Source organism: Citrus clementina, unplaced genomic scaffold (assembly GCF_000493195.1).
Source record: "Citrus clementina cultivar Clemenules unplaced genomic scaffold, Citrus_clementina_v1.0 scaffold_5, whole genome shotgun sequence".
Lineage (NCBI taxonomy): Eukaryota > Viridiplantae > Streptophyta > Magnoliopsida > Sapindales > Rutaceae > Citrus > Citrus x clementina.
Genome location: NW_006262201.1, coordinates 42,066,748 through 42,091,028, shown reverse-complemented (window position 1 = coordinate 42,091,028; position 24,281 = coordinate 42,066,748). Strand labels below are relative to the sequence as shown.

General features: G+C 34.9%; 4 protein-coding genes across 5 annotated transcripts in view; 3 read left to right on the top strand and 1 right to left on the bottom strand.

Moving 5' to 3' along the window:
- Positions 1–5,371: 5,371 nt before the first annotated feature.
- Positions 5,372–7,676, bottom strand: LOC18040553 (receptor protein kinase CLAVATA1). The gene is made up of 3 exons (XM_024183873.1): positions 7,329–7,676; positions 6,533–7,188; positions 5,372–6,434 (listed from the first exon to the last, which is right to left on the bottom strand). Exons 1-3 carry the CDS (start codon positions 7,674–7,676, stop codon positions 5,372–5,374), a joined length of 2,067 nt encoding a protein of 688 aa, XP_024039641.1.
- Positions 7,677–9,313: 1,637 nt separating this feature from the next.
- Positions 9,314–13,619, top strand: LOC18040552 (synaptotagmin-2). Its single transcript, XM_006435143.2, has 12 exons — positions 9,314–9,578; positions 10,061–10,159; positions 10,243–10,293; positions 10,396–10,519; positions 11,039–11,157; positions 11,337–11,438; positions 11,783–11,857; positions 12,004–12,080; positions 12,162–12,408; positions 12,546–12,896; positions 13,004–13,135; positions 13,295–13,619. Exons 1-12 carry the CDS (start codon positions 9,468–9,470, stop codon positions 13,421–13,423), a joined length of 1,617 nt encoding a protein of 538 aa, XP_006435206.1. The 5' UTR covers positions 9,314–9,467; the 3' UTR covers positions 13,424–13,619.
- A 3,983-nt stretch (positions 13,620–17,602) lies between these two features.
- LOC18041509 (receptor protein kinase CLAVATA1) lies at positions 17,603–21,365 on the top strand. Its single transcript, XM_006435142.2, has 2 exons — positions 17,603–20,371; positions 20,855–21,365. The coding sequence occupies exons 1-2, from the start codon at positions 17,776–17,778 to the stop codon at positions 21,205–21,207; spliced, it is 2,949 nt and encodes a 982-aa protein (XP_006435205.1). The 5' UTR covers positions 17,603–17,775; the 3' UTR covers positions 21,208–21,365.
- A 2,290-nt stretch (positions 21,366–23,655) lies between these two features.
- The window catches only part of LOC18041507, a 2,237-nt gene continuing 1,611 nt past the window's right edge, over positions 23,656–24,281 (top strand). The window contains exon 1 of one of the 2 annotated variants that reach the window (XM_024184419.1): positions 23,656–24,011. The gene's annotated coding sequence lies outside the window, so the exon portion shown is untranslated. The remainder of the gene's footprint in view (positions 24,012–24,281) is intronic. The other variant, XM_006435140.2, reaches the window with a different exon arrangement.

The following is a 24,281-nucleotide window of genomic DNA, read 5'->3' as shown; positions in this document are numbered from 1 at the left end:
TTATGGAATTTTATAGTATAATATTGCATAAAAACTTTTACTCTCGTATAAATATATATATTTCTAGCCATTCATTTACGTTCTGGTTATATATCTTTGGTTTGTTTGTTTATGGGTTGAAAAATCACAACTTGAAATGGAAATAATTAATAATGTTTGCTCGTTAAAATAGAAAGGGGAATGAAAATGAGATATATGAAGTTTACATTTTTTTTTTTTAGTTAAAGAATGAGAACTTGATTTTCATTAATAAGGATTTTCTCTCGGAGATAAAATAAGTGGTCAAGATTGAATTTTAAATTTTGATGTTGACAATTAAACTAACTTCTTTTTCACTATATCTAAAAGATTAGGAGAGAATATAAGGAAAAAAAAAACACTGGAAGAGAATCCTAACTTGATTCTCATGGGGGTGTTGGAAATAAAGTTTTCATTTCTTGAACTCTTTATTTTATCTCACCCAAATCTCATAATTCTACTTTTATCTTCAATTAAAATATTATTATATTATTTTCATTGTTATTATCCTTATTCTTCTTATTGTTGCTAATAATAATAATAATGATGATGATGACGACGATGATTTGTTGTTATTTATTATTATTATTACTATTATTATTAACAACAATACTTTTTTAAATAATAGTAATCACAATTATTATAGTGAACAATGATAAAAATGAAAATAATTCACTAAGGGGTATTTTAGTAATTTAAATTAATTTATTCTTATTCTCCGACAAAGTAAAACACAACAGTAAAAATATAGCTCATTCAAATTTTGATTCTCATAATTCAAGTATACAACTTAATCTGATTTTTGTTCGTCAATCTCATTTCAACATATTTCAATTTCTGCACATTCTAATTACTAATCAGCAAATATATTATAAGTTCATCTCTACGTCAATCCAAAAAGAGTAAAAAGAAAACAAAAATACACCTGAGTAGGGGTGGATCTAACTCATGACCTGTGAGAACTCGAGCCCTTGCTGGAGAAAATAAACTTGAAGAACTAGATAGAAAATTACTTAGATTTTCTAATTAGCCTTCATTAAATTTATTAAAAGAGAGTCTTGTTAGATTTGTAAACAATATCTATAAACTCATAAACTCATAAAATTTAAATGTTAACTTTAAGAATTATAAAAGCACACTCTTTGTTAAAAATATAAAATCCCACAATAACTCATATGGGTAATTTTACTATTATTTAATTTTAGCTCTTGATAAATCTATTAAAATAACCTTTTAGACTTATAAAGCCATAAAATTTCAATTTTCACATTTTATGGTTATATAATATAGTTCCCAATGATCAATTGTTTGATTGGTCACTGATATGAGAAAAAATTCTATTGGGAAAATTGTATATACAAAACAAAATGTCAAAAAAAAAAAAGTATACACACTATTGATTGGGTATTTTATATTGATCCCATCTTAGGGAAGGATCCCATTTTAAGCTAGAAAAAAATGACAGTTGAGATGTGAAGACCAATCAGTCAAAAGAAGTCAGGCTACGAGCCTAAAGTCCAGGAGTAGCAGTTAAGATAAGATATTTTTTTCAAACAATTGCTTAAGTGGGAACCTACCACCTTAACAGTTGCATTAGGCTAGCTGTGCCAACACCCATGACCTCTTAAAATAGATGAGATGAAGTTGGAACCACTATGCATCACTTCATTCTTATGAAGCAAAAAGTCTACCATAAGCTAATAAGTTTCCACACTCACTAAAATAAAAGGACCCATCACCTAAAAACATGAAAAAAGATAAATATTTAACTACTCTCTTAGAGATTAGTAAGTTAACTAAAATTGCAATATTCAATAATTCAATGCAAAATTTTCAATTACTGACTTAAGTATCAAATTAGAATTGTTGGAAACTACATTCTTTGACCCCATTTCACCATTCTTTTGTTTGTTGTGTGTGTGCAAGTAAGACCTTCATTTGTTGTTCCAAGAGGTGGGAAACAGGTATCAATACACAAATTCACACAATATTGATTGGTTGTATGATAATGATATTGATGTTATAAATTAATAAAGTAGCTTAATTGGTGTATCAGGGTCCCATAAAAATTACAAGTATTTGGAAAAAATGAAAAAAACACTTAAATGCGGGCGTCTTTTTTTTTTTTTTTTTTATGTGGATATTCTACCAAGTCACATAATTTTATAGATACTTAAACACCGATTTTATTAAATCATATCGTTTAATACCATATCCATATGAAAAAAAATAAAATAAAGGCATTGTATGAAAGAAGGACTCTTAAAAGAAATATACCATTTCTTCCTCTTAAGAAAAATAAAAAATAGACATGGCATTAACTAAGTTCTATTTGCGCGGTCTCTACAAAATTGCATGCACCACCATTTGCGTCTCAAGTATTGATATCTCTTGTTAGAGATGACATGATTAGCTAGCTGCTGCTTACATGTGTACCGACTAATCTACATAAACCTTATTTTTTTTATAGATATAGTCATTGTCAAACACATAATCTCTCTCTCATGTGAACGCTCTCATATATATATATATATTGGCAGACAAATTATTAAGTCATATTATTCGAGTCAATAAAGAACATTATTAAACCATACGGCTAAATATTGTGTCTGTACTAAAAAAAAAAATGCCCGCATCTGAATTCTTTTTTTTTTTTAACAAAATGCTATTAAATGATAAAAAAAAATACACATTTTAAAATATATACTGAAATTTGTATTTTAATAGCATTCTCACTTTGTTTAAGTGAAAATGTCCACTTTAAAGACACTACACCACACACACACACACAGAGACACACACACACATGCAACTTACAATAAACCCAAAGGTTACTCATGACCTCTCACTTGTTTCACATGCTGCCATTCTCTTATATTGCATGATTACCTTTAGATTGTTGTAAGTTAGGTACAATATAACTAAGCTATTGCCATACACAAACGTTTTAGGTCAAGATTCTAGATTTATTAAAATACGATAAAATTATTAAATCATATATTTTAATAGTGTAATGATCATAAAAACTATAAAGGTATATTATTTAATAGTGTAATGATATTATATTATTAAATAACATGACTTAATAGTTTTTTTTAGGCTTGTGTGTGGATTGATGGATATATGTGTGGATCAAATTAAAGAAATCTGTTGTTACTTTCATGAAATAGAAAGGCAAATCCAATCACGCAGCACGTTTTCAAAGGTGGGTGCACCATGCATGAAACTTTAAATATATTATGATTATTAAATATATATTTTTGTGTGCTAATTTTATATATGTTGGCTGCCGATAGTTATTGGTCATTTTCAATCGATGTCGTCCATTGTTGTTGGCCGGCTCCTTTATTAATTTTTATCAAAGTCATTGTCATTTGAACTTTCAAGTTTCAAGCGTAAACTTTAGTTCGGATAACATCGCATGAAAGTCAAGAAAAGCCACGAGAACAGCTTATCAAATTTGTGGTTGAATACAGTCAAATTTTATTGCCCATGCATGACATAAATGGCCACAAGTGGCCCAATAAAAAAATTAAAAATATATATATATAAAAGTCGGCATATATCTATTAACAGAACCATCGAATGATGATGAAAAGATGAAAGAATCAGATCCGAGCCCTTCAGAATTTTCCATATTTAGTTATCCAGCAAGTTGGTGTGCACGAGTGCAGTCGTCGTACCCAGCTCAATTTCCCTTTAAGTGTGAACGTTGAACAATCAAAATCAGTACAAATAAAAATGGTACTGGGCTACATGGGCTTAATCTATTTTCATTTGCTTTTCATGGAGCATGGGCTTAATAAGAAGCCGCATGTCTGAGTCCAAAGCCCAAACAGAATAAAATGTCACTATGCAACGGCAAACACATATACAGAGGCTGTTCTTCTACTCAAAATCTCAAATCAACGAACCTAATTATAAAATGGAAGACGGAATTTGACTACTAACGTGTGTCTGCCGGTGACAGACAGACATTTCCTCTCGAAATCAGCTTCATGTCATTCAACATCTCTTTTGAAGCTAGTCCTACAAGTGCAGTGCCTTAAAAAGAGAATAGTAGCTTGCTAGCTACTCCCCAAGTATCGGAACTTAATTCAAAAATATATTTGAGAGTAAACAACACCAAATTGTCTCCAAGGTATCAAACGACCACATACATCTAATAACATTTCAGTGCTATTAATCTGTAGCAGTAGCAGTCTGATCCTTGACTTTGACATATAATTTTTAGCATGTTGGCCACCATCTCTTACTAAAATGTACCTTTTGCATAAATTATATATACTGCTTGCAAAAAGATTGCACCAAGTCACTAGCTTTCACAACAGAGACTAGACGTTTATTCTTTGTTATCGAATGTCAACAACATTCATCACGTGAAGTGGAGAGCGAATATTTCACACTCTCCTTCTCCTATCTCCTCTTTCCTTTTCAAGGATAAGTGGGGAATTGGAACAAGAATAACATAATTGAATAGTGTTATCGTAGAATCAATATAAATTCAATATATATATGGATGTGAAATCCTATGAATATAAAATTTATATCTCAACTTCTTAACCATAGATTATTGCTTTTAGAATCTACAACCGTCGCGTATAATTTTATAGCACACATTCAATCAAGTCATCTTAATAATTTCTGCCAACGTGAAATTTGTCATTTGTGTATCAGAAATGCTAGATATCTCAAAATTATTTTTTAAAAACAATAAAGATACAAGCTAGCTTTAGCACTCATCAAACTATCAATTGGATGTTAAATTTTGATAAGTTTTAAAATCCTGTATTTCACTATTTCACAATCCACTTGATGACCCACACATAAAATTATATAGATATATATATATATATATATATATATATATATATATATATATATATATGTGAGCGTGTAAAAGAAAATCCACAATGGTATTGTATGAAATTATGTTCGTCTTCTCAATTTCTGATTGTTTCTGCGGAGTCAGAAGCAATTGGGTCCAATGTCAAAGCCTTTACAACGATTAATGATGATAATAGACGACGTATTGTTCAAACTTCGAAGAAGATAATTTCTAGTTTTCTGCTACAATTCGTCATTTAAGGAAGGCCTTTCACAAATGAACCAAGGATAAAACAAAGTTTCAAATAATCGGTGCTTACGAACTGGTAAACTGGCAAATTTTCGTTGTATAACAGCAATTTAGTAATAAAATTGAAAAAGGTGATCGATCGTTGGACAAAAGTTATTCAACTAGTAGATATGACAATTGACGATGATATGTCAGCACATGATACGTTTGATATGTAGCAACTGGAATTTAGTAGTGAGCTTCCGGGGCACTTAATTTCTGGAGTGTCTTTATGGCTCATTCTACAATCAACAAGGCAGTGACTAGCGCCATGGCGGTGATTAGAAGCTTTGACGTGCCAAACGACGATGCATGGCTATGTTGAGCAGAGTATATGGAAGGCAAGCAAGTGACATTTCGCGGTAAACAGAGGTTAGGATTTCCAGCGAATGAGGCTTCGTCGAAAGCCGGAAAGTGACCTCCCGAAGGAACTTCACCATTTAAGTTGTTATAAGAGAGATCAAGAGTCGTGAGGCTCATCATGTCTTGCATGTCGGTTGGTATTGGACTAGTGAGTTGGTTTCTAGATAAATTAAGAATGCTCAGATCTCGCAGTTGGGAAATTGCTTTGGGAATCTCTCCAGTTAGGCTGTTTCTGCTAAAATCAACTGTTGTTAGAGAGATGCATCCTGAGATGGAAGTGGGAATTTCACCGCTAATGTTGTTGCTGCTGACGTTTATTAGCGAAATCACCTTCAGATTAAACATCTCCTCAGGAAGTTCTCCATTGAATCTGTTATTTTGGAGCGAGAGAACATTAAGATTAGTTAAATTTCCAATTGAGGGAGGGATTTTACCAGCGATGTTATTGTAGGGTACTTTCAATTGATTAAGTGAATCACTTATTGACAAATTCTCTGGAATTTCGCCTGATAATAGGTTATGGTCTAACTCAATCATTTTCAGCAACGGCAAATTAAATATTCCAGCGGGGATTGTTCCATTAAGCTGATTCTTCATCGCTCTAAATTTGGTCAGGGACTCGCACGCCCCAAGCTCCTCAGGAATCGGACCGGAGAATAAATTTTGCATCAGAATCAACGACTTCAGCCTCCCTCCTTTGCACAAATCAGGAGGAATCTTTCCTTCAATCTGATTCGATGTAACGTCGAGTAGCAAGAGCTTCCGGTTTCGCCCAAGATTCTCGGGCAACTCACCGGTGAAGTTGTTTCCCCATACTTGAAGAACCTCAAGATTTGGATAATCTCCAACAAACGAGGGAAATGTCCGCGGAGATTGTTCTTGAACAATTGCACGAGAGTGAGATTTTTCAACGCTGAGAAACTCTCTGGTACCTCTCCTGTGAGACAGTTCAACGACAGATCAAGCTGCTTCAAGCTAATCAAACCAGAGAGCTCAGGGTGAATATGACCTGTGAGTTTATTCATTTGAAGAAACAATGCACCGAAGAGCTTTAACTGGCTTAAACTCGCAGGAATCTCACCGGAGATATTGCAACTTGCCATATCGAGGACTCGGAGTTTACTCAACGTTCCAAACTCAGGTGGGATTCCTCCGGTATAGGTGTTGAAGTAGCCAATATACATTTCTCTTAGATTCTTTAACAGAGACAAGAACACTGGGGCTGTGCCGTTAAGTCCGATGCCGTTTAAGCCTAAGTACTCCAAACTCTGAATTTCAGAGTAACTCTCCGGTATCTCGCCCGAAAAATAGTTGCCGCCAAAAGAGAGATGCTTGAGATTTTTGAGGCTTACAATCTCAACCGGAAGTGGACCGGTGAAATTGTTGTTAAAAGCGTCGAGAACCTCGAGCTCTGTCATTCCAACAACAATCTGACCAGGAAAATAATCTTGAAAGCCATTGCCGGAGATATTGAGGACCTTGAGCGACTTAAGGTTTGCCATCTCCAACCACTCGGGCAGTAGCCCGAGTGGCCAGGGCTGCTGCCCTCCAAGTTGGAGGGCAGCAGTTCGAACCCCCACAAAAGTATTGTGGGGGTATTTCCTTCCTGAATTAATTTGAGTGAAGGTAGTCTTCTTCCTTACCCATGAGTGAGGAGTAGACATCCCTCGAATATTTGTGAGGGTTAAAATCTGGGCAGAGCTCCATTAGCATTGATGTCAGTTGGTCCCAGTAATAGTCTGATTTGTAAATATCAGTAATAGTCTCATGTATATGAGTTGTAATCTGAGCAATAGTCTCATGTAATCAAAAAAAAAAAAAAAAGGTTTGCCATCTCCAGAGGAAGCCTCCCCGTGAGATTAGCATTGCTGATTGTGAGGTTCACGAGATTGTTCAAGAGGCCAATCTCCGGCGGAATCGTACCGAAGAGAGGCCTAAACGACACGTTGAGTGAAACCACACGTGAGTCTTGGTCGCAAGTGACGCCAGCGAAGGAGCAATGAGCTGAAGGTGAAGAAGACGGCTCCCAGTCTTGTAGTGCTGAACTGTTTGGTCCGACCATAGAGGATTTGAGCTTCATTAAAACATCAAGATAACTGTCCGCGTAGCCGACTGAGGATATTAGAAGAAACAAAGAAATGCGGAGATAAGCTGCAACTCTACTGGTAGTGGTTCTCATCTCTATGATCAATTAATTATTAATTAATAATTAAGAACTATTTGAATGAAAGAAAACACAGAAAACCTCTTCACAGGAAATCTCACTCTGTTAAAACCCAAACACACCATTTTAGGTTTTGACCGCGAAGACCAATTATCGAATGTCATTCTTTGGAGTCGCTGGATAGCAAATTCATGCTCTCCATCTTCTGGTTTTCCTAAAATGCCTTAGTGGAGAATAAGAATAATGTAACTAACTAGGGTCCTTCTGGGGAATAAAGATGGTCGCTATTGTATTCTATAGATTAACTTTTCTTTTGTCTTTTTTTTTTTCCCTAAGTTGAAAAGATATGTAAAGCCCAAATTAATTTTGTAACATCTATTTTTTCAAGGAACTTAACTAAATATTTTTTTACTATCTTATTGATAATATGGTATTTGGATTGGGATGGAAAAATCTGGATTCTAAGCTCGGAGCTGCATCTGCATTACTATTTCGACATCCATATATGTACCTGAATCCCTAAAAAAAAATATAGATTCGGATACAATTAATACCAGTATAAATTTTGGTGGATTTTTTAGATATTCAAATCTGTAAATTATCAATTTTTTTTTTTTGGCAATTGACATATAAAAATTTATGTAAAATTTTCCAATACTGTAAATAACCTATAAAATAAAATTTCTACTATTTTTTAAATTAAAAAAGGGATAAAACCTAAATCAATTTTTAACCGCTATTTCTCCAAGGGCCTTAAACGAATGCTTTTCCACTATCTTATTAATAATATGGTACATAATTGAGTGGGAGTACTACTAGTCAATGGCTCAATGCCCAATAAACTCCTTTGGTTTTCAAGGGGTTCCCATGATCTGTTTCTCGTCAATAAACGGAGGGTATCTGATCTACTCCTCAAAGCTGAAAGCACAAAGAAAAAAAAAAGGACGTTTCATGTTACTTCAAAATACTACTATCTTTACTTCAATGGTAACCACAACAATAAATATCTCTAATACCTATCTTTGTACCGAGAAAGATACTTTTATTTCTAGCGGCTTAATCATGAAACAATTTATTTACTCAATGCAGAGCTAACTGTAGCGATAAATAAGATGAGTAAGTGAGACTGACAACCGATATTTGAATCAGTGCGGTATGCGAGGCTGGCTGGATGGTTACATATTTTTCACGTCGCACCTAAAGTTTTCTCCCAGATCAAATTATCTAATGAAAATTATATGACTTAAAACAATATTATGATATGTAAAAAAGGGAGTTATAAGAAAAAAACAAGAGAAGTCCAAAGAATAAAGACTAATTAATATTTTCCTTTTAGATTATGTGTCCATCCAATTCCAATGTCACGCTGTTGTAGCACTGACGGGGACCCCTGGTTCATCTCCATCACTAGCACTCTCTCTGCCTGGTTACATTAAATCAACAAAACAAAAGTTCTAAAAAAGAAAATGACTAGACAAACGTAAAAACTCAACCACTTGGCCGTTACAGACACTCCCAAATATCACGCTCTTGAAAGTTTCCTTTTCAAAGCCGTTGTGTAAATCCAATGGATCATTCAACGTAAAGATTGGCCATAAGAGTTCAATGCTCCTTTATTGTAACTTTCTGATAATGTCGAGAATATCTCATATTACGACTTTTTGGTTTTCCATCTTTTTTATTTCATTATGCCAATGAATGCTCAGTGGTTATGATATTACCAAACGAGAAACGGACAATGTGTTACGTTTAATCTTCATTATTTCATCTGGGCTGTTTCATGTTTGATCAGGGCAGATTTTAGAAATGGGTGTTTTTGGTACCATATTGGGTTTCTTTGGTTTTGGATTTGGGACTGTCATTGGATTGGTGGGTGGTTACTTTCTTTTCATTTACCATCAGCCAACTGATGTCAAGGTGATCGGTTTCTTTTCATTTTTCTTTTCTCATATTTCCGAATCCTATTATGCTTTTGATTGCATGTTCTCATTCTTCAGAGACTTTATTGAATTCTTGTTTGCATGTTTGGTCTTTGACCAGTATTTGCTAGGTTATATGCCTGCGTATTCCATGTAGTGTCTTCTATTTATAATGATAGATAAATCAAAATTCGTTCTGAAATATAGAAAAGTGTAGCCTTAGATGAGTTTAGTAGCAAAGAATTTAGAATGACGAAATTTGGTATCAATATAGCGATATGCTTTCCACATTATAAACATATGTGGTTCTTTAGGAAGTGATTGAGAACATTGTGAGTTGCTTGCTTGACAACACGTAAAGGTGATGAATTACATAGCTTAAAAAACTTTTAATTAGATGGGAAACTCAGAGGATTCTCATTTCTGTTGAATCTTGTAATTGATGCTGGTTGGCCTAATTTGCAGTTGTTTTTATTCCAGGATCCGGAAATTCAACCTTTGGCTGAGCAAGACTCCAAAACTGTGGAACTGCTGCTTCCAGAGATACCCCTGTGGGTGAAAAATCCAGATTATGACCGGGTATGTTACTATTGCATTTGTCCCCTTCGACATGTATACGTTTTCAGCAACACCGGGTTTCTCATGGTTGTCTATTTCTGAAGGTTGACTGGCTTAACAAATTTATCGAAACTATGTGGCCCTTCCTTGATAAGGTATGTTTACATTGCATCTATAGTGATGTTTGCTTCTGTTGTCCTTGCTGTTTAATTTCTTTATCTTCATGTCTTTGAGCTTTGATACTTCAAGTTTTGCAGGCAATATGCAAAACCGTGAGGGAGACTGTAAAGCCTATTATTGCCGAGCAAATTCCCCAGTACAAAATTGACTCTGTTGAATTTGAAGCACTTACCTTGGGTTCTTTACCTCCAACTTTTCAAGGTTCAAATTGTTTCATCTGTCTCACGCACACGTCCATGATGTCATTATTGTTATTTTTTTCTCCCTTCTTTTTTACTCTGTCCATGTTCAACGAGATATGTCTCAAAGAAATGTGCGAAACATATTGAAACGGGAAATTGTTGAAAATTAAACATTTCGAAGGAAGAATTACGTGGCTTAAAATTTTCAAATTACATTTGACGACAAAATTGGTTTTTATTGTTTCTCTATGTTATATTCAAAGATAACGTTGGTGAATAGAGGGATTTTGTTTCTAACTTGTCAAATTCAGTGTAAAAGTCTCACTCAAACTATGTGGATCAATACTGAAAACACGGGCATTTATCCTCTGAGTTGGGGTCATAAACTATAAAGGTCATCGGCATGTTCATCAGTTTTTATTCTTTTATTACAGTCTTTTAAATGTTTCCCCAGCCAATTTGCACGGATACATTCTCTGCTTTTACTGTAGTACTTGCTTCTTGAAACACGGCTCATTCTTGGTTTATTTTATGCAAGGAATGAAAGTTTATGTTACGGACGACAAGGAACTGATTATGGAACCATTATTGAAGTGGGCTGGGAATCCTAATATCCTCATTGCAGCTAAAGCATTTGGATTGAAAGCCACAGTTCAGGTACTTTCTTGTATGTCTATTGATAAAGCGGAGATTATTGTTTTTAATCCACTTGATGTTGCATGTCTATTTTGTAAGCATAAGTACCTATCCCACACTCACAATGTAGTGAAAGAAGTTAACCAGCTGGTTGGAGTTTGCAATGGTGTGTATCATTGATACGTTTCAGAACATTTCAGGTGGTTGATTTACAAGTATTTGCATTTCCTCGTATCACCTTGAAGCCATTAGTTCCCACCTTTCCTTGTTTTGCCAACATATACGTGTCTCTAATGGAGAAGGTAAGTGGAATGGATAGCACTCTACTTAATTAGTTAATGGCAATGCACAAGAAATGTTTGGTTGGTTGTCAAGGTTGTGGCTTTAGTTAAGAATTCCAACAGGTATCAGAGCACTGACTCTCTGATACCTGCTGATGAATAAATTTTTGCAAAGGATGTTTCCAAAAGCATTTCAAAGACTCAGATCTTTATTTTCTGGTTGCAAAAGATTTGATTTTGATTTGTGATTGAATGTCTAAGATCACATTCCCCAGAGTCGCTATTTACGATCTACCATGGGATATCAACCTTTTTATGCTTTCCCTTCCTGCCTTTCTTCTGGTTATTCCATTCCGATTTTGCAGCCACATGTTGATTTCGGAATAAAACTGTTTGGGGCAGATGCTATGGCCATTCCTGGCCTATATACATATGTCCAGGTAACACTATCTCCACAATGATTGAATTGCAGGTTCATTGGGGGTTCTACAATTTCCCCAAGGGTTGAAGGTCTTTTCTCCACAATTTACATTTCCTTTCATTCTTTTGTTTTTTCCTTGTGGGGGTGGGAATGGGGGTTGTTCAGGGGCTAATAAAAGATCAAGTTGCAAATATGTATCTATGGCCTAAAGCCCTAGAAGTACAGATAATGGACCCTGCCAAGTAAGCACGTTATTTGCATTTGTTTTTCATCACTTCATTGAGAGTTTGAAAATGAGTTGCTAATTCGGTCTCAATTGACAGAGCCATGCAGAAACCTGTTGGAATTCTTAATGTGAAGGTTTTAAGGGCAATGAAACTTAAAAAGAAGGATCTTATAGGGGCATCAGACCCTTATGTGAAATTGAAACTAACGGATGACAAGCTCCCTTCTAAAAAAACTACTGTGAAACATCGAAACTTAAACCCGGAATGGAATGAAGAATTCGGTTTGGTAGTTAAAGATCCAGAGTATCAGGCCCTGGAGCTGCAAGTCTATGATTGGGAAAAGGTACGATTCTTTAAAGTGAATGCCTTTTTCTAATCAATCATTCTGTCAGAAGTTACTTCTTAGAAGAATGTATATGGTTTTATTAGTGGACGTAGATTTTCTGAGACAACATTATCAATGTCTTACCTTGTATTTAGGTTGGCCACCACGACAAAATGGGTATGAATGTTATTCCTTTGAAAGATATTACACCTGAAGAGCCGAGAGAAATGACTATTGATCTGCTGAAGAATATGGACCCAAATGATACACGAAATGAAAAGTCTCGCGGTCAGGTAGTTGTGGAAGTGTTGTACAAGCCTTTTAAGGGTGATGAGATCCCACCCGATATGGATGGTCCAAATTCAGTTCAAAAGGCCCCCGAAGGAACACCCGAAGGAGGAGGTTTGCTTGTAGTTATTTTACACGAAGCTCAAGATGTCGAAGGAAAGTACCACACAAATCCTTCCGCCCGTATACTTTTTAGAGGAGAAGAGAAGAAGACTAAGGTATGTCCTTTTAACACACTTGCCCGCAAAATTAGAGAGAATGAATTTTTGGCATTAATTCTTTGGTCTACCATTCAATTGATGTTAAATTTTTGGCAACGACACAGCGGATAAAGAAAAACAGAGACCCAAGATGGGAAGAAGAGTTTCAATTTACGCTGGAGGAACCACCAACGGATGATAAACTTCATGTAGAAGTGATTAGTACCAGCTCAAGGATGGGGTTACTGCATCCCAAGGTACACACTGCTCATTCTCTCATGCAAATTCAGATGACTTTCTGTTTTGAGTTGCAATTTGCACACATTATTTGACCTCGTACATGGATAAATATTTTTCTTCCTGCAAGCATAGACCAATTATTCTAAATTTTAATTTCACATACATTTTTCAAATAGGAAACTCTGGGTTATATTGGTATAAACTTAGCCGACGTTGTGAACAATAAAAGAATAAACGAGAAGTACCATCTTATTGATTCAAAGAACGGTCGGATCCAAATCGAGCTACAATGGAGAGCTTCTTAAGGTGTTGGAAGTTATAACTTTCGATAGCTGTCCAAACAAGCAGACATGTCGTTTTGTCTCTGATAGCAGTGTATTTATTTATTCCGCGCTTCAAATTGACATTGTAATAGACTTGAAAAATATTTTGGTTTTTCGTAAATCAAAGTGTGCTGCATCCTGCCCGCTCTGGCTAGGGTTGAAGCTGCATCGAATTTAGAAAATTGTACGGCTGCCGAATACCACAAAATTCCAATTTGTGTCGAACAAATGGTTTGGGCTGTCTCGGCCTGTACAATGTTCTTCATGCCCAAAATCCAAATTGAGTTAACGGCCCAATTTTGATTTAGAAATTGCAATGTGACCCTAAAGTCATAAAATAAAAAACGAAAAGAAAAATTATTTTGGCTTCGGCGCAGGATGTGACCTTTTGCCTGCTGCTGCTGCTACACGCTATATGATAGCACACTGAGTATGATTCCAGGGTTGAACAAAACGTAAAATTAGTCGGTCCATTGTATGGCGTGCTATACCGTCTGGTCCATCATCAATCAATCTATCATCCAGTTTCCAAACTGGTGAAAAAAGGCAACTGGCTTTACCAAAAGCAGTAAAAGTAGGCAAGGCATCATTGCAAATTTACCAACCGGCTTTCCCAATTGAGTGAAAGTGCATTTGGTCATGTCATTTGGAAGGCATTTGCAGAGGGGATGCATTAGATCGTCTCGAATCAAACTGAAGCATATTTTTTTTGTTTTCTTCTTTCACGCGACACCGTTTCGGTTTTATTTGTCTGTACTGTTTTTATTTTTTTTTTCTGTTTTCTCTTCTCTTTCCCAAGTGCAATTATTTTACAATCCACCGACTTCACACAATCATGATCCTATTTCTATCGAGAGGTTTAAATTGGTACAAGATTAAAATTACTAATTTTTAAAAACTGACTTCTTCATAATTTATTCCCTCAATGATAGAGAAATGAAGTGCTACCATCGAGTCCATGTCCCAAGAGCATAACTTTCATGAGATAACTGCACCATGTCATATGTGCACTCTTTATTTATCTTAAAATTGACCTAAATGACTTATTTCCATTGAGTAGGATTGAATCTTTTATTGTGTATAAAATAAATTCTGAATCAAAAGCAGAAGTACCGACGTGGCATTTAAGTGGGAATTATGAGCATAGGCGTTGTCAGTGAAGCGCTACAAGTGTCAATGGTAACTTGCGAGCATTGTTGAGATTCTCTACTTCTCCTTTACGCACAAGATGTATATAGGTCGCCCCGAAAGAAGGATTAATCAAAGATATGTATATACATATGAGTTTTTGTTGTTGTTAAAAGTAGTTATCTTTATTCTCCATATCACTTAGTTTTTATTCGTCTCCTTCCGAATTCCCACTAACGAATTTTAAAGGCTGAGGCGAGAATACGAATTTGTTCTCCAACAAGCTTGTCGAATTATATTCTTTTAAAAGGAACAAAACAAATTTTCAACTCTTACTTGCCACACATTTTATTTGGGTTTCAACGACTATTAATTATTATAACAAAAATGCCGCATCCTCTTGAAAGTTGAAGGTAGTATAATTCTGGGCATATTAACAGCACTCATAAAGTAGCTTTATTCATATAACTAAACAATATCCTATTTTTAATGCCGAAGTCCACGGCCCACGGGACTCGTTAATTTTATTGTATGCTTAAGTAGTTATATACTACCTTTATTTGCCTATTATTTATTATCTAATCAAGTAACACGTATTCATAACAAATTAATATAGTATATGGCATGTTAGGGCAAAAGTCATTTGCACCCATAAAGTTTGATGTAATAGTCTATTATTGCTTTTTAAAGATTAGTTTATTTTATCCTTATTTTTCAAGTAATATCTTAAAATACCCACCGGTGATTTACAATTAGTTTATTGTATAATTCACTGAGAGCAAAATAAGATATTTAATTAAGTAGATGCAAGTTATTTTAAAATAAAAAAAAAAAGAGTCAAGAGCAATTAAATAACATTTAGCTTCCTAAATAAGTTTAAAATTTAAAGATAACTCACACAGACACACTAATAGATTTAAAAACACTGATTTAAATTCTCTGGATGCTAGTATTGAAATATGTATTTTTTTATATTTTATTTTAGTGATTCTTGTGCTATATATATATAAGAAAAAGTCACTCTGGTGCTTGTGATTAAATCTATTTTTTTAATTTTGCCCCAAATATATATTTTACATATTATTTAGTATTATTATTGTTTCTTCTTTAGGTTATTCTCAAATTTTAAAATTATGTAGAAAATCAAATGTTATTTAATTATATTTTAGAGTTTTATTTTAAAATAGTTTGTATTTATTTAATTGAAAATCATAATTATAATGTAAACTAACGATAAATTAATAGAAAAGTAGAGTTATTGTTTAAATAGAAGGGATGAAGTGAGCTTTATCTAAATAGCAAGATAAAATGAGCTATTGTGTCAAATCTTAGGGTGTAAAAGGAACTTTTTTCCCTACTTGATATAATATAACATCACTTAAAATAGATAATTAAATTATTATTTTTAATTACAATTATAGTACTACTAATATTTTACAACTAATAAAATTTTAAAACTAAATAAAACTAGTTTATTATGGCGTAATCTAAATTAATATTCATATATTATTGAAGAAAAAGCTACTTAAAAAATTCCACAATTTGTTTTTTTTTTTTTTGGAAGAATGGAGTCCACGCAATGGAGGGGGGAGTTCCCCTTGAATCATAGGTGTAGTAATAAATTAGAGCACTATGGGTGTGTTTGGAATTGAGATTGACTAGTTATAAGCTTAAAAGTTATAATATTAAAGTGTTTGGTAAACAGTAGCTGCTGTAACTTGAAAAGTATATTGATATGATTTTTTACTTGTATGATGGAAATTTATTATATCTTTAATAATTTTGTCAAAACTATGATTTAAAATTTATATTTACTACATATTATTAATTTTTATTTCATAGTTGTAAATTTTTTTTTCACAACAGCTGTAATTTAAAAATTACAATATATCAATCACAAGCAAAACCTATATTTTTTAACAAAAAAATTTAGATAAAAGGCGACAAAAATATTTAAAAACTCTATTGTATTTGCTCAGTTAGCTACAACAAAATAACCGCAGCAAAAAATAAATTATTTTATGGTCATCTTGTCCCCATTGTATCCATTTATCATTTTCCAACAAGTTACTACTCAGAGGAGTCTTAACACTACTTTTGTCACGTTACTTCTGCATTTTAGCATTTTAGCATTTATTGCATTGTTTGGACATAATACCAAATGAGAATAGACAAAAATTAAGAAAGTAAACGTAGTGGAAGGATCGTATGGGCCATTTGACCAAGGGTCCCCAAATGAACCGTTCAGATTAGTGCAAGAAGAGCAAAAGACAAGAAAGAGAGTGGACTTTCAGCTGAAAAACAGACGAATAGAATCAGAAAGGAAGTGTCTGTTAGGCAAAAAGACAAAGACAGGCTTTGCACTGGGCCCAGCTATTCTTCAAAGCCCATCCAGTGTTTCATAAGTTCACAAAAAGGACAGCATCCGCATTGATATATGGTGATCCCAAAAGCATCGACTATAATGTTTGATTTTTGGAAGGCCTGCTGCACAATGCACATACAAACAAAATTTAAACGGATTAAACGACAGCGTGTAACAAGTCTGTTACTGTATCTTGCATTTAAAATATACAAGGTAAACTTTGGCCTTGGCAGATTGTGTGAAATCTAAAGAGGAAAAGAAAAAAAAAAAAAAAATTTATCACCACATTAACAAGTCCCTCTGGCTGATCTGACACGAGAGTGTGAACAGCCTGCGAGATTATCATGCTTGTGTCTTTTTAACCGCCAGATCACGCCGTCAAAAATCATCTCTGAAATGATAAATGAGTACCTACCATTACGCTGCCTATTTAACTCCGTTACATTTAACGTATGTTAAAATGGCTGTAAAACCAAACACTGTCGACGCACAGTCAAATCGGTATTAGCTAGTAGTACCTAGCCATGCCAAATTGCAGGGAGACATACGAATCTTTCAAGCAATCTCTCTTCTCTTTTTTACCTCCTTTTTTTTTAAATAAAAAATAAAAAATAAAAAATAAAATAAATTTCTTTGTTTGTTATCTCTCATTCTATCAATTTCAAGTTTTTAAATTGTTTATTCATTCAAGTTTTGATGCCTGAAGGCTACGATTCTCTTTACAAGGCGCACTGCAGAGGTCTACTTAATATAAGATTTGAAGCCAACTGTGACTGCACTGCATGCATTGAACTGACGCTACCAATTATTATCCTTCTTTGAAGAAGAAACACAAACAAAGATGAGAGCCACTGCTAGTTTCAATCCTCATCTCTACATTTCTTTGTTTCTTTTGCTGTTCTCACTCTCCTGTGCATACAGTGACATGGATGTTCTATTGAAGCTCAAATCTTCAATGATTGGACCAAAAGGTTCAGGACTCAAAAACTGGGAGCCATCCTCTTCACCCTCAGCTCATTGCTCCTTCTCTGGTGTCACGTGCGACCAGGACTCACGTGTGGTTTCCCTAAACGTGTCGTTTATGCCTCTCTTTGGGTCGATTCCACCGGAGATTGGGCTCTTGACCAAGCTCGTGAACCTCACTATCAGCAATGTTAATCTAACCGGGAGACTCCCTTCGGAAATGGCGTTGCTCACGTCTCTCAAGGTCTTCAACATCTCTGGCAATGTTTTTCAAGGTAATTTTGCTGGCCAGATTGTTCGTGGAATGACGGAGCTCCAAGTTCTCGATGCTTACAACAATAACTTCACCGGTCCACTTCCTGTTGAAATTGCAAGCCTCAAAAGTCTCAGGCATCTTTCTTTCGGCGGCAACTATTTCACCGGAAAGATACCACAGAGTTACTCTGAAATTCAGAGTTTAGAATACATAGGCTTAAATGGAATCGGTCTCAACGGTACAGTCCCGGCCTTTTTGTCTCGTTTAAAGAATCTGAGAGAAATGTACATTGGCTACTTCAACACGTATACCGGAGGAATTTCACCTGAGTTTGGAGCGTTGACTCAACTTCAAGTTCTTGATATGGCGAGTTGCAATATATCCGGTGAGATTCCTACGAGTTTAAGCCGATTAAAGCTCTTGCATTCATTGTTTCTGCAGATGAATAAACTCACAGGTCACATTCCCCCTCAACTCTCTGGTTTGATTAGTTTGAAATCACTTGATCTCTCGTTGAACTATCTCACCGGCGAGATACCAGAGAGTTTTGCAGCGTTGAAAAATCTCACTCTCCTGCAATTATTCAAGAACAATCTCCGCGGTCCGATTCCCTCGTTTTTAGGAGATTTTCCAAACCTTGAGGTGCTTCAAGTATGGGGAAACAACTTCACGTTTGAACTGCCTAAGAATCTTGGGCGAAACGGGAAGCTCTTGATACTCGACGTTACGTCTAATCACCTTACCGGTACAATTCCTCGTGATTTATGCAAAGGAGGGAAGCTGAAGTCGTTGATTCTGATGCAGAATTTCTTCATTGGTCCAATTCCTGAAGAGCTTGGCGAGTGCAAGTCCCTGACCAAAATTCGATTTTCGAAGAACTACCTCAATGGAACAATTCCTGCTGGTCTCTTTAATCTACCGTTGTTGAATATGATGGAGTTGGATGATAATTTGTTATCAGGCGAACTTCCGGAGAAGATGTCGGGTGCTTCACTCAATCAACTGAAAGTAGCCAACAATAACATCACGGGCAAAATCCCTGCTGCAATTGGAAATTTGCCTAGCCTTAATATCCTCTCCCTCCAAAATAACAGACTCGAAGGTGAAATTCCTGTGGAGAGCTTTAACCTCAAGATGATTACGAGTATCAATATCAGCGACAACAACATCAGTGGTGAAATTCCTTATTCAATTTCTCAATGCCACTCTCTCACATCAGTTGATTTGAGTAGAAACAGTCTCTATGGGAAGATTCCACCGGGTATTTCTAAACTGTTAGATCTTAGCATTCTTAATTTATCAAGAAACGGAATCACTGGTTCAATACCAAACGAAATGCGGAACATGATGAGTCTCACAACTCTTGATCTCTCTTACAACAATCTTATTGGCAACATTCCTTCTGGCGGTCAGTTCCTCGCCTTCAATGAAACCTCATTCATTGGAAATCCTAACCTCTGTTTACTGCGCAACGGCACTTGCCAATCTTTGATAAACTCAGCTAAACACTCTGGGGATGGCTATGGGTCTTCGTTTGGTGCTTCAAAGATTGTCATTACTGTCATTGCTTTACTCACTTTCATGCTGTTGGTCATCCTCACGATTTACCAATTGAGAAAGAGGAGACTCCAGAAATCTAAAGCCTGGAAGCTAACCGCGTTCCAACGGTTAGATTTCAAAGCTGAGGATGTCCTTGAGAGCTTGAAAGATGAAAACATCATAGGGAAAGGTGGTGCTGGAATTGTCTACCGCGGCTCGATGCCTGACGGTGTTGACGTGGCAATCAAACGGCTGGTAGGTCGAGGCACTGGAGGAAACGATCACGGTTTCTTGGCTGAGATTCAGACTCTTGGTCGCATCAGGCACAGAAACATCGTCAGATTGTTGGGCTACGTGTCAAACAGAGACACAAACTTGTTGTTATACGAGTACATGCCTAATGGAAGCTTGGGAGAGATGTTGCATGGAGCAAAAGGAGGGCATTTGAAATGGGAAACGAGGTACAGAATTGCTTTGGAGGCTGCCAAGGGGCTGTGTTATTTACACCACGATTGCTCACCACTGATCATTCACAGGGATGTCAAGTCTAATAACATTCTGCTTGATTCTGATTTTGAGGCTCATGTTGCTGATTTTGGGCTCGCCAAGTTCTTGCAAGACGCCGGTGCCTCTGAATGCATGTCATCCGTTGCTGGCTCCTATGGCTACATCGCGCCTGGTTTGTATTTCTTCTATTTAGTATTCAATTCGATTTGCTCCAATCCAATTACTCTTTCCTCCATTTTCTTAGCCACCGGTGACTGTACCTTCGTGAAAGCACCATTGGGTGGTGGTACCCCTCGTCCATGCGCACGAATTCTTTTGTTAGTTCATTTGCTGTACAAATAAATTAAATATCTGCCTGTTAATTGCACTGCACATTTGTAAATGAGAGGGCAATTAGTTGTTATTAGTTACTGAGGCTTCCAATTACTTCAGTTGACTGGTCCGATATTGTTTAGCTGCGTACAATTGGTTAGAAATGTGCGCTGCATGGGGTCCACTGGGGTAGAGATTTAACTTATTCGTATAGCAAATAATCTAAAATTTCTGATCGTGATCATCTTATATATAATTTCAAATTGATTACTGGGTTTGACTATATGACCTAAGCATCTGTATTGTCATTTAATCTAAAATCGGTCCGTTTTCTATATGACAGAGTATGCCTACACACTGAAAGTGGACGAGAAAAGCGACGTTTACAGTTTTGGTGTGGTGCTGCTAGAGCTAATCGCTGGGAAAAAGCCAGTGGGAGAGTTTGGAGATGGCGTGGACATAGTAAGGTGGGTGAGGAAAACCACATCTGAAGTCTCCCAGCCGTCTGATGCAGCTTCAGTTCTGGCAGTTGTGGACCCCAGGCTTAGTGGGTACCCACTCACAGGGGTTATTCACTTGTTCAAAGTTGCTATGATGTGCGTTGAGGATGAAAGCTCAGCTAGACCTACCATGAGGGAAGTTGTTCACATGCTCGCTAACCCTCCACAGTCTGCCCCAAGCCTCATCACTCTTTAACAATGTTTTGGAGTACATATAACCAAAACAAATTGTAATAATTTTGTGACAAGAATCTGTGGGTGTTTGCTGCTTAAATTTTCTTTACCTACCGTAAAATGCTGACTTTATGTCTGTCTGTGTATTTTGTTATTTTTGTTCGTAAAAGGTAATCTGTGTCTGTGAAACTGTGAAAACTAATCCATAACTTGTATATTGCTAAATCTTCTGGTTCTCACTGTTTTTCATTTCATTTATCTTTGGTGAATTTCTAAGGTTTACGCACCTCTCCTTGATCAATTAATTGGATAGAGGTTGGTTCAAATTTAAAAAGATGTTCGATTACATCAATTCATCTCTTAGTAGCTAGTAATTTCTTGATTAATGAGACGGCACATAAAAATATGCTGGAATTGAAGGGATGACAACTTTTCATGGGTTTAGAACTTCACAATGCTCTACTTAAAATTGAGTGAAATTTGACTACTTTTTAAAGTATGGACTGTGAAATGAAGTTTGATTTTTTATTCTTAACTCGTCCTAATTCTCATTATATATAAATATTTTTTAATTTTTATTCAATAATTTTTGTTTTATCAATTACAATGTTGGTTAATAATTTTTTTTATCTAATGTAAATAAGTTATAACTAAAAGAAAATCTTGCATTATAAGTCTTATTCAACTTTAAAGCATTATTATATTTCTTTTCTTTTTTAAAATGCTGCTCTCTTCAAATATTTTTACATTTTTATATCATTTTAAGATATTTTCAACCATTTAGAGATTTTTTTAAAATAATTTAAATATTTTATAATATAATAATAATTTTATTAAATCTCTTATTTTTAATTTACTAAAATTATTTATTTATACTTATTATAAAACAAATAAATAGAGAATAAGTTGTGAAGAGGAAAAAATCATTCCGATGATTTTTTCATTCCCATCCCACTAAATTTATTGAGGGATAAAATAAGAAATGGAGACAATTTTTTTTTTTTTAATAATGGAGAATGGGGTAGACCTCTCCACCTCCACCCCAGTCTCATTGTCATCCCTATGTAATCATAGCAAAGCAATATTACTACCAAAGAGTGAAGAGTAAATGACATGAGGCTCCTAGATCCCTAGTCCCATTCCCATCTCCTAGAGGACCAAAACATAAATTGTTGTTAGTTTATTGTTTTACCCCATGATATTAAATTATTGGGATATTATGGACCGATTAATTTGACAATTATAATGTATCAGACAATTAAAGAAGTATTGTAATATATTATTTTATTACTGTATCTCTATAAAAATTATTATTTTATGTTATTTTTATTAAAATCATTATTTGACCAATTAATTGACTAATAAAGTTCCAATCTTACCCTTAAAAAAACTACATAAATAAGAGTTATCAAATATTATTTTCATATTTGATATTTGATAATAATATTATTTTCATAAGCTTATAGGGATTATTTTTAGCTACTTTATATTTTGAATTATACTAGTATAATATTTTGTGTGTTATTATTATTTTTTTTTTTACAAAAAAAAATCATATAAAGAGTAGAGTTGGTATTTTATTAGTGAATTAATTGATCAACTAATGGTACTAATGAAAATGTAATAAAATGGTAGGTTTTGTAAAAATATAATAGTAACTGATAAACCACCATATTTCTTATAGTCATTTGATATATTATAATTTTTAAACTGGTCAAATGATAATAACCCTAAATTATTTTATCAATTGTGAACTATTTTAGATGTTAGTTTGTTATATTTGAAATTTATCAAGTTAGCAGCTCTACTTTATTTTCTTCATGGACCTTTGATTCCCTTAAACCTACTGCAGAAGTTACCTCTTGTATTTAAGAATGCATAGGACTTGAAATCATGGTCTGTTAGAACGACACATTTGAAGGATCTCTCTTGTGGTTTCTATACCAACTGCAGGGTCAGGATGAAGGCGTAGGTGGAGAAGAAGAACCCGCAACACCAAAGAAAATATTTCAGCTCTTGATTCAGGTTAATGTTTAATAATAAATTTTATAGTTTCTAATAAGAAGAGGTTTCTCAAACTAGATGTCCTTAGGTTGATGCTATCATATAAGCAGTTATGTCGACATTTTCATTCGTTGCCATACCACCGTTTTTCTAAAAGACGTAAATCTTGTGTCATTTGGACTTTACCATTGCAACCGAGCTCTAGTTTGGAATTCCTTTTCCAGTCCCCTATATGTGATTATTTCCAACTCTGGATTGTTCTTGTGGCAACGCTGATGACAAAAGTAAGCTTGTTTTCTTATTCAAAGAATGTAACTCTTATCCGATATTTTTTTTCATCAGCTGCAGATTAATCTCGTCTGAAGCATTAGTTTCTTTAATAATGGATCTTTTAGTTACTAAAAATTTTCAGTGTGTAATTTATTTTAAAAGTATACACTAAACTATAGGAGTTACTCTATCCGAGCAATTGGATTTGGGCCGCAACCTGACCCAGACTGGCCATTCACTACCAAATCTAAGCTGAACTTGACCCGGACTCGGAACCGAGTCCAAAATCTTTTAGAATCAGGATCAGAACTCCAGACGTTACCGTAAACCCAACAAGCAAAACCCTAACGGGTTCGACTGTGAACAAACAATAGCACTGAACCGGTCCTTGCCTCGCAATCTCTCTACGGTTGAAGATTCCGATCCGGTAAAGACAGTCTGTAACCCTAACTTTGAAATTAGAAAATGTTAATTTTTAATTCTGTTTATGAAGTCCAATTGAAGATCAAAGGTACCATTTTGGTTGCATGAAGTAGTTTGTTCTTACAAAAGGTGAAAGTATACTTACTCATATTTAAGCGGATGAAAATTCATTTCTGTTATTTAATTTTTGAGATGTTATATGTAGCTAGTTGCATGAGAAAGTTTGGCTTTATGTAGTTGTTTTACTTTTCGAGTTGAAGTATAACACGCCACGTTTCATTGCAAACGATTTTCAAAAAAATTTTGCAGATTGAATTATTTCATGTGGTTTAACTTTGTGAACTTACATGTTTTACTACCGTTTGCTGATTTATTTGGGAATAAATCTAGCTTTTGGGT